Source organism: Phoca vitulina, unplaced genomic scaffold (genome assembly GCF_004348235.1).
Source record: "Phoca vitulina isolate PV1807 unplaced genomic scaffold, GSC_HSeal_1.0 scaffold17, whole genome shotgun sequence".
Taxonomy (NCBI): domain Eukaryota; kingdom Metazoa; phylum Chordata; class Mammalia; order Carnivora; family Phocidae; genus Phoca; species Phoca vitulina.
In genome coordinates, this window is record NW_022589720.1 from 2,605,329 (window position 1) to 2,615,263 (window position 9,935).

Below are 9,935 nucleotides of genomic sequence, written 5' to 3' on the forward strand. Positions count from 1 at the left end.
AGGCTCCCTTCTTGGCCTGGCGCCCGAGGGCACCAGTTACCGCCCCGCGCTCATGCGCTCTTCTCGGCCATCCTCCTGGGACTGTTTGGCACTCGCCTCGCTGTCCTGGGTCCTGCTGGAGAAAGGTGCAAAGTCTAATGAGTATTTAACAAGACTCATAAATCAGGAGGCGCGCATCTGGGCGGAGGGCAGGACCTGGGTCGGGGGCGCGGGCCAGGTCAGGCCACCAAGCCCCGCCACTGAGCTGCTGAGCTGCGTGGCTGCCCCTCCATCTGCATAGGAAGGAATGGCCATCTTGAAAGACTGCGGAAGAGGCCATGGCGCCGCCCGCAGCATCCTTGACACAGGTCTCCGTTGTCCTGTCCTTGGCGCCAAAGACAGGTCCCCAGGATGGCTCCTGGGAGTGGGGCGGTTTCCAATGAGCCTCTTCCTCTTCTTCAGGGACCCAGGTCTGCGGAGCCTCAAAATCAGTGGAGAATTCTTTCAGAAGAAATAAAATTGTAAATGGGCATGCTTTTTGGTTTGTTTAATCTTATTCTTAAGTAAATATAAAGGGGGTGGGTAGGGAGCTTGGTGGAGACTAACCATTACTGAGGGCTGGGGAGAAAAAAAAGGCACAGGATCTTTTTCGGAGCTGGGGTAACACTTCCCTCCAATTTAGAAAACTACCCCCTACCTAATGACAACCAGCAAGTAAACTTTCCATCAGGTCTTGAAACCTGCTTAAAAGTCAAGTTGGTCCAAAATCATATTTTCACCAACTCTCCGCCCTCCCTCTGCCAATACACACCCAGGGTCTCAGGACCTTCCTCCCCAACCGCTCCTGCACTGCACTCAGGTGCCCTGCCCAACCACCGGGGCACCGGAAGCCCAGGTCCTAGCCAGGGATGCCGAGGGTCCGGGCTTTCCAGTCACAAGGCCGGGACCAACCATCACTGCCCAGCTCTGCCTGGTTGCACCCATGACCTGGTCCAACTGTCTCGGGTCCCTGAGTGGGCATTCTTGCTCTCCCTCCCCAACCTGAGCCAGAACACAGACCACTTGGAGCTCTGATTCAGCCATGCAGCGACCCCTAGATCTGTCTTTGTATGGCTGGTCCGCAGTCCTGCCTCTGGCTCTGGGACCTTGGTTGGCCCACCACAAGGAAGGGGGAGGGGTTCCCCCAACCCCCTGCCCCCTTCCCACTCCCCCCCACTCCTGAGGCCTCCTGACTAGTGATGGGGCCTTCCTGAACCACCCCTTGCCAGGTGGAGACAGTGGCTGAGGGTCTGTGGAGGTGGTTTCTCCTGGCTTGTGGATCCAGAGCAGCATGGCTGTGGGCTGGTAGAACCCCACAGCTTGTCCCCAGCCAGTGCCACTGAGCCCAAAAAGGACCCTGCCTGGCCCTCCTATTTGTCCCTGCTTCTCTGCCATCAGAGGGATGACCAGGGCCCCAGAATGGCTGAGCAAGTGAGCTGGGCCATCTTCTTTGGGGAAAGTTCTGGATTCCCCTTAAGCAAATGTTCAAGTGAGGCCCAAGGTCCAGGCTCAGGCACCCTGGGTTTTCCTTCCTCAGCCCCATTAACTATTTGATGCTAACAAGGATTAGAGGGATGGTGGGATGATACCCTCCATGGGGACACTGAGCCAGGAAGTTCTGGATCCTTCTCTTTTCCTCCTCCTCTCCACTGGGATGGTTTGGAGGCAGTTTCCTTCCCCCCTCCTTTTTGTTGGCAGGTGGCTTCCTAGTTCTCTTCATGCAAATTTTTGGGTAAAGCTCAAGGAGAATTAAGGGAGGAGGTGAGCCAGGGGTACACCCAGGCTCTGCTGGGATCCAGCCCTGGCCTTGGGCAGAGAATGGTCACAGTCAGAACTAAGGCACCTTTCCAGGGCTTCCTGGCAGAAGTCCACAGGCTTTTCTAGAGCCAATTTTCCCACTACAGTGGAATCCTCAGACGCGGTTTTCAGGAGGGTCCTTCTCCCTCACCTCCCTGATGTCTTCTAGAACCTTCTATCTTTTCATAACCCAAATGCAGGTGATATAGGCAGGGCACAGCAGGTGACTGTGGGGGGAGGTAAGGACAAAATCTGCTGCCCACATCCACCACCCTCAGGTTCTGATCGCTACAGTACCACTGAAATGGGCTGCAGGCTGCAGGTGGAGAGTGGGAAGGAGGATCAATCCATGTGGCTGAATCCCGACACTGACAAGTTTCTCTGGGCTTACATTCCACTTGCTCTCCAGGTCACGGAAGAGGGCTTATCTCACCTGTCTTTACCTGTCACCCTGAAATGTGACACTAAAGTTTGCTAAACAGGACAGTGGTGGGACTGGCCCATTGGTTTGTTTGGGAGGTAGGAGAGAGGGGTTTGGCAGCCAGGGAGATGGTGGGCGGGGGGGGGGGAGCAGGAGGAAGCTTCCCTTTAATGACTTCCAGGATTAGGAGTGGTTAGTGCTCATCTCCAGCACCCCAGAATCTGTGTCAAAGCAGGAAAGGTGTCCAGATAGTTGCAGGAGGTTTCTAGAGTGAGCAAGGGCTAGTTAGTGAAGGTGGGGCGGGGGTAGGGGAAGGAGTGAAGGGGCAGCATGAACAGGAAGATAACCTGAGCAGGAAATAAAAGCCTGATTATGGAGCTGGTAATTAGTAATTACTATTATGGGAGTTATTGTTGCTAATTATAGGCAGTGACTCCCTGTCTGTCCTCAGGCCCCAAAAATGGGGAAATGAGAGCCTTCCTGATGGTTCAAGAGTCACTGGGCCTCCATGATCCAGGAGATTGGAGGAGAACTAGGGGTTGCAGGACAGGTCAGAGTCCAGTGTGCGGGTGGCCCAGGTCACCAGCAGCATAGCATGCTGAGGACTGGGCCCAGAGGCCAGCCTCAACTCTGGGGACCTAACTGGCCAAACCAAGGCTGACGGCTGAGTGCGCGGGTGAAATTCCTGCAGGGTCCAGTGTGCAGGGAGTGCAAGCCAAGCACTGGCTGCTTAGTAGGAGATAGGAGGAAAAGTGGCTCCAGGAACCTGGGCAGGTAACCTGGGCCCACTCCCTCCCCCATCCGCCAGGAACAAGCTGGCAAGTGTACGGCAGAAGCGGCCTGCCCTAGAGATGTCCCATGCACAGGGAGGCGAGGAGGCATCTGGACCTCCCCACCAGAGCGTGGGGTCATGGCAGTGTCCCCTTGCTCTTCCGGCCAGTTGAGGATGGAGAAGAGAGAGGGAAGGAGAAGAGGAACACCCTGTTCCCAGGCTGGTCACGGCGTCGCCTTGGGCGGGCGCTCTCCACGCAAGTTTACTTCCTGAGTGTGCACACCTAGCAGACAGAGGAGGGGCTCCCCAAGCCACACTGAGCTTCTTCCATCACCGCGGTGGGGGCTGAACGTTTCCCTTGCGCTGCAGTGGTGATTTTCCAGCAAAGAAAAGGTCCCACCCCCATCTCCAGGAACCTGTCACTGGGGACTGCATCTGCTTTCCCCTTGAAGTGGCTTCTCAGCTGCCCCTTCTCAAAGTTTTCACGATAGGAAAAGCCCGCAGAGCTCTGCGGCTTCCCGCTGATCCCCGCGCAGCGAGGCCGGTCACTGCCAGGTGACCAGTTACTGCCTAGTGGGGGCCCCGCAGACGGCACGCCCGCGTCAGGGTGTCACGCCACGCCAGCTTCCGCGCCGCACCTAGGGCGCCGGGGTGCGCTTCTGCCAAAGCTGTCTGGGGGAGGCCAAGGCAGCGCCCACCTCGGAGGAGAGGCCGTTCCCGCCGGCTGTCACCGCCCCAGCGCCAGCAGCGCTGCCCCAACGGCGGAAAAACCGGCGCCGAGATGTTTTCCTGAAGGGGCAGACACACCTCGGCTTGCAAACAGCAAACCCCGGGGTCCGACAGCTGTAAACCGGTGTCGACAGGTTGTCAGACAGCCGCGGGAGCCGGTCGGGAAGGAGCCCGCGGCCGCCAGGCCCGCACCCGCCGCCCCGCCGCTCGCGCGCCCACAGCAGGCGGAGGTGGCCCGGCCGGCGCGGAGCACCACGTGCTCGCCGGGAGGGGCGGGAGCGGCCGGGCTGGGGCGGGCGGGAGGGGAGCCGGGGGCGGGGCCAGCGCTCAAGGGGATGCCAATCAAAGCATCAACTTCAAATTGTGTCTGAAAGCCTCGCCGCCCGAGCGGAGGGCGGCCGCCGCAGTCGGCGCGGGATCGCGGAGCCGGGCGCAGCCGGGAGCGGGCGCCGCCGGGAGCCGGGCGCCAGCGAGCACCGGGGCCGAGCAGCAGCCACCGGCCCCCGCCTCCGGGCCGGCCCGAGCGCGCCCGGCCTGCCGCCCGTCCCCCCAGCCCCCCCGCCGCGCCGCCCCGACCCCCGCCCCCGCCCCCGCCCCCGCCCCTTTAATACTCGCCCGCCGCCGCCGCCGCCGCCGATCCGCGGACATGTCCTTCCCGCAGCTGGGCTACCCGCAGTACCTGAGCGCCGCGGGGCCCGGCGCCTACGGCGGCGAGCGCCCGGGGGTACTGGCCGCGGCCGCCGCCGCCGCCGCCGCCTCGTCGGGCCGGCCGGGGGCGGCGGAGCTGGGCGCGGGAGCGGGTGCGGCCGCCGTCACCTCGGTGCTGGGCATGTACGCGGCGGCCGGCCCGTACGCGGGCGCGCCCAACTACAGCGCCTTCCTGCCCTACGCCGCCGACCTCAGCCTCTTCTCGCAGATGGTGAGTGCGCCGGGCCTGCCCGCGTCCCTCCTCGGCCGCCTCCCCCACCGGCCCGGGCGCCCGGGGCGCGGGTGGCCTGGCGGCGCGGCGCGCGGGAGGCAGAGCGGGCGGCCGGGCGGAGCCGGCCCGGTGGGGAGCGGGGGAGGCCTGGCCCGAGGGTCCGAGGCGGCGGGGGCGGCGGGAGAGCCGGAAGGCCGGCCGCTAACGGCCCCTGCAGCTCGGCCGGGGGAGGCGGGAGGCCTGGGCCGCGGACGGGGGTCTCGGCGGGAGTCAGGCGGCCATAGGAGCAGGCCCGGGGCGCGCGGCTCCAGCTGGAGGTCGGGGCCAAAGTCGCTCCCGCCCCCGGCTCGGCGGAGGCGGCGGGGCCGGGCGGGCGGGGTTCCGGCAGCTCGGCCAGGTTCCGCAGGACGCCCCCGACTCGCCGCACACCCGGCTCGCGCGACCTCTCCGGCTTTGGGGCCGGGCCAGGGAGACTCCGTCTTCTCCCGTTTTGGTGGCCCTCCTCTAGTTTGGTCCGACTTTGCCAGATGGAGCCCTGGAAAGCCTAGTAGAGGTGATCAAAATAAACCTCTAACAATGGGGAGATCAGACGGGCCGGATGGGGTCTCCTAATGGAGTGTGTGCAAATCTGAGATTTAGTGGAAATAATTTTGGCGTCCGAAACGGCGTTCGGTTTGACTTTCGTAAGTTGCCAAAGTTTTCATTTCTTTTGCACAGAATGAAAAGCACTTTTCTTTCCGCGTTACATAATGGAGGATTAAAGAAAACAGAGTCCCTGGGCTTAAAATAAATACTGTCCTCTTAGTCTCCCGTCCCAGTGGGTGTCAGATGGGGGAGGGAGCTGCAAATTTAATTCTCCGCGGGGCATTCGCCATTCTGTCGGTCCGAAGGATCCATTTTCCTTGGTCTGACTGCAAGGTCGCGCTGAAACTTCGGGATACTGCTGAATTGCGCGCGGGGCTCTGGGGGCCAGGGAGGCAGCCCCCTCTCGCGCTGCTGCGGGCGGGATAACGCAATTTGCAGGCACCCCCCACGTCTTCCCACTCCCCGAAGAAGAGTCAGGAAATAAATACCGGCCAACTGTACGCGAGAAGAGCGGCTGGTGTGTTTTTCTGTAACTTTTTCTTGTAGTTTTGAAAAGAAAGACTATTTCTCTGAAAGCAGCCCCAGCTGCTTTTGAGATCGCTTGCTATCGAAAAAGATCAGCTCCCATTTTGTTCTGGCGGCTGGGGATGCCAGGGAAGCGATGAGAGATTTACAAGGTATCCTTTCAAAAAGAATTCCCGGCAGAGAAGAGGCCGAAATGTCGTCCTTACAGTTACAACCAAAATAATTAGAGAAGTGCAAAGTACATTTTGCAAAGATTGGGCAAAAACGAAATCTGGCCAGAGCAACCTTTCCTCTGCGGCATCCACCACTAAACAAACTAGTCAAAGAAATATTCTGCTCTTTACAACTTTCTCAGTCTGGAAACCCCCTCTGCTAACATAGAAATTGGACCATATTTATTTGGAGAATTATAATTTTTTAACAGAAATTTTGAACACAGATATGTGCCATTTGGGCCCCCCCCCCCCCCCCGTGTTTGTAGGAGAGAAAGGGAGCTATGTGTTGGGAATCTGCTCCCATTGTAGTGTGGTGGGGAAGGGAGATAACTCGATGTTTTTTTTTTTTTTTTTTTTTTTTTTAACTAAAGGGAAACCATATAGAAATCTCCCCCAAAAGGTGTGTGTATCTGCTAGTGCTCTCCCTCTGGTTCTCAGAGAGTAAGCCTAAATCCAAACTCTTGAGTCTAGGCCTACGTTTCCAAGCCGTTATGATTGGGGATTTGGAAGTCAAAAGATAAAATTGTGAATGAATGTCTGTCTGGGCAATTTATGGTAATAATGAGGCCTAATGAGGTTGTTAGAAAGATAAAATGTTATTTACCAAAAAACCTGATGGGATAATTTGACTTGCTGTGTTTTACTACAGATGATAAAAAGAATATTGATCGCAAATAAATCACGGCCTCTAAATGCTTGCAAACAGTTTGAGCTTCCTCTTGCCACATCACAGTCAAACTTCAGAGATAAACTAAGTGAGAACAGGCCTAGGAGAGCAGTACCCCTTCACACAGCCGGGACTCCCGGGCCCTCGCGTTAATATTTTACGGGTTAAGCCCTCCTTTTGTATTTTAAAAAAACAAATGGTGTTTTTGTTATTGTTGTTGATGATGGCCAGGATTAAAATTTTAAATTACCTGTCACCACTGTCGACCTTTAAGTGTGGGGAACCATTATATGCAGATTAATTTGGGAGCTAAAAGGAGTGTGCTTTCATTTTAAATTGCTGGTGGATTTGGACCCAAAGAAAACCCGAGATGGTTTATTTTGCTTGACCCCCTCAGGGTCAGAGGGGGCTTAGGCTTTAGGTTCTTTACATTTGGAGAAACTGTTTTATCAGAGCAGTTAAAAGGTTTTCCTTTCTAGTTAGTGTGAGATAAACTTGGAAATTAAGGATGTTGAAGTTGTTGTGGGTGGGGGGGGGGGGTGGGAGGACTGAGGGACTCCTAGGGAAATTCTATAGGGCCATGGCTCCTGCTGGGATCTTCTGGAAATGCACAGATTCTGGAACTTCTCTTGAGTGACAAAAAATAATAAAAATAAAAACAACAACAACAAAACAAAACAAAAACAACCTCTTCATGAAGGTTGGAAGCTCAGTTTTTAGAGGAGGCTGAAGATTCCGACCAGTCACTTCCTCCCTGGGTGGTGCACTGGGGGCCTTCGTGTTCTTGAGCTGACAAGAGCAGCTGCCCCTGACTTTACTAGTTTTGGGGACTCATCGCGCTCTCTTTCTTTCTCTCTCCACCCCCACACCCCTACTCTCTCTCTCTCTCCTCCCTCCGTGGGCTTTGTGGTTGCAGGGCTCACAATATGAACTCAAAGACAACCCCGGGGTGCACCCTGCCACCTTCGCAGCCCATACGGCGCCAGCCTACTACCCCTATGGCCAGTTCCAGTACGGGGATCCCGGGCGGCCCAAGAACGCCACCCGCGAGAGCACCAGCACGCTCAAGGCCTGGCTCAACGAGCACCGCAAGAACCCCTACCCCACCAAGGGCGAGAAGATCATGCTGGCCATCATCACCAAGATGACCCTCACGCAGGTCTCCACCTGGTTCGCCAACGCGCGCCGGCGCCTCAAGAAGGAGAATAAGGTGACGTGGGGCGCGCGCAGCAAGGACCAGGAGGACGGAGCCCTCTTCGGAAGCGATACGGAAGGCGACCCTGAGAAGGCTGAGGACGATGAGGAGATCGACCTGGAGAGCATTGACATCGACAAAATCGACGAACACGACGGCGACCAGAGCAATGAGGACGAGGAGGACAAGGCCGAGGCGCCGCGCGCGCCGGCGTCACCTACAGCCCTTGCTCGGGACCAGGGCTCGCCGCTAGCCGCCGCCGACGCGCTCAAGTCCCAGGACTCGCCCCTGGGCCTGGCCAAGGAGGTCCCGGAGCCCGGCAGCACGCGCCTGCTGAGTCCCGGCGCCACGTCGGGTGGCCTGCAGGGCGCGCCGCACAGCAAGCCCAAGATCTGGTCCTTGGCCGAAACGGCCACAAGCCCCGACGGCGCGCCCAAGGCCTCGCCGCCGCCTCCCGCCGGCCATCCCGGCGCGCATGGGCCCCCCGCGGGCACACCGCTGCAGCACCCCGCCTTCCTGCCCAGCCACGGACTGTACACCTGCCACATCGGCAAATTCTCCAACTGGACCAACGGAGCGTTCCTCGCGCAGGGCTCCCTGCTCAACATGCGCTCCTTCCTGGGCGTCGGCGCGCCCCACGCCGCGCCCCACGGCTCGCACCTGCCTGCGCCGCCGCCGCCGCAGCCGCCGGTCCCCGTTGCTACAGGGGTGCTCCATGGTGACAAGGCCTCTGCTCGCAGCAGCCCCGCGCTCCCAGGTATTGTGCCCAGGGGTGTCCGCCCCGCCCCAGGAATCCGGAGCCCCGACGTGTTTGGGGGGTGGGGGAGCGCCGGCCGGGGAGGGGAGAGGCGGTAGCAGCCAAACCCGGGGATGAGCCGTCATCTCTGCCTGGATTAGGGGACTGAGGCCAAGGCCCTAGGCTCGTCAGGAGAGCTGAGTGCTACCTGCAGGTCTGCTTAGGGAAGGTGAAGGATGATCTTGGAGACCCTATCCTTGTTGTGAGAGGGAGGGGGCGGGTGGGGAAGAGGCTGGAGCACCTCGGCAGCAACCCCCGCCCCCCCCCCACACACCTGTCTCTTAATGCTCGGCTTCTCCCTCTCCCTCGCAGAGAGAGACCTCGTCCCCAGGCCGGACTCGCCGGCACAGCAGTTAAAATCGCCCTTCCAGCCCGTGCGCGACAAGTGAGTGCTGTTTGCTTGTACTCTCCGTTGGCCGCGGCTGGCGCGGGGGTGGGGTGCGGGGGAGGAGGGTAGGGGGCTGGAGGGCTGAGCGGGGCCAGCCGGTAGGGTCTGACAGTATTGTGGAAGGGGTGCTGTCCACCAGCGCGGCGCGCGGGGCCCTCTGGCTCCACCGGGTTTCTCCCAACCCGGGAGCCGCGCGGGGCGGGCGACCACGCCCCCAGGCGCTGGGCTGGCAGAACCGGTGACGCCGGGTCCCAGCGTCCATCCACTGACCCTTCTTGTTCTTCTTGTCTCGCTGTGTTTCCCCTGCAGCTCGCTGGCCCCCCAGGAGGGAACGCCCCGGATCCTAGCAGCCCTCCCGTCCGCCTGATTCAGGGTCTTCTTTTACATTTGCGGGGGGAGGGGGGAGGAGTTCGGGAGGGAGGGGATGAGGGAGGAATTAGGACAAATATTTCAGACTGGTGTAATGGACAAATATGGCCACGACGTCGAGGACTCCCATCCATCGCTTTCTGCAGAAAGGGGCTTGTCCTGCCCGAGCTCCAGTGCAGGCAGCCTGGCCTCGCCCTTGGCTCTAGTGGCTGGCACCATGCTCTGGTTCACTATCAGCTCCGTAAATGCCCCACGTGCTTGTGTCTTTTTTTTTTCTTCCTTCCTTCTTTCTGTATATAGAGTGATTTCAGATTGTAAATAGCGCGTCAGCGAACTTGTCTAAATCATATATTTTTGTCTAATAAACTAAATGAAATGATGCCCACTGCCCCCCTGCTGTGTGTGGCTGGGTGTCTGCCGGAGTGTCCGGAATCCTGCAATGCTGGCAGGGCCCAGATGCCCCTGGCTTTGGGAAGAGAGGCTCCTTGGGGAGTTTCTGCCGGCGAAGGCCAGTGTTTCTCACAGTCTTTCGGTGGTTG

The 9,935-nt window shown here is 59.1% G+C and overlaps 1 protein-coding gene across 1 annotated transcript; it reads left to right on the forward strand.

Annotated features, from left to right (window-relative positions):
• The first annotated feature begins 4,383 nt into the window (after positions 1-4,383).
• IRX1 (iroquois homeobox 1) lies at positions 4,384-9,394 on the forward strand. The gene is made up of 4 exons (XM_032415452.1): positions 4,384-4,656; positions 7,565-8,600; positions 8,952-9,024; positions 9,337-9,394. The coding sequence occupies exons 1-4, from the start codon at positions 4,384-4,386 to the stop codon at positions 9,392-9,394; spliced, it is 1,440 nt and encodes a 479-aa protein (XP_032271343.1).
• Positions 9,395-9,935: the final 541 nt, after the last annotated feature.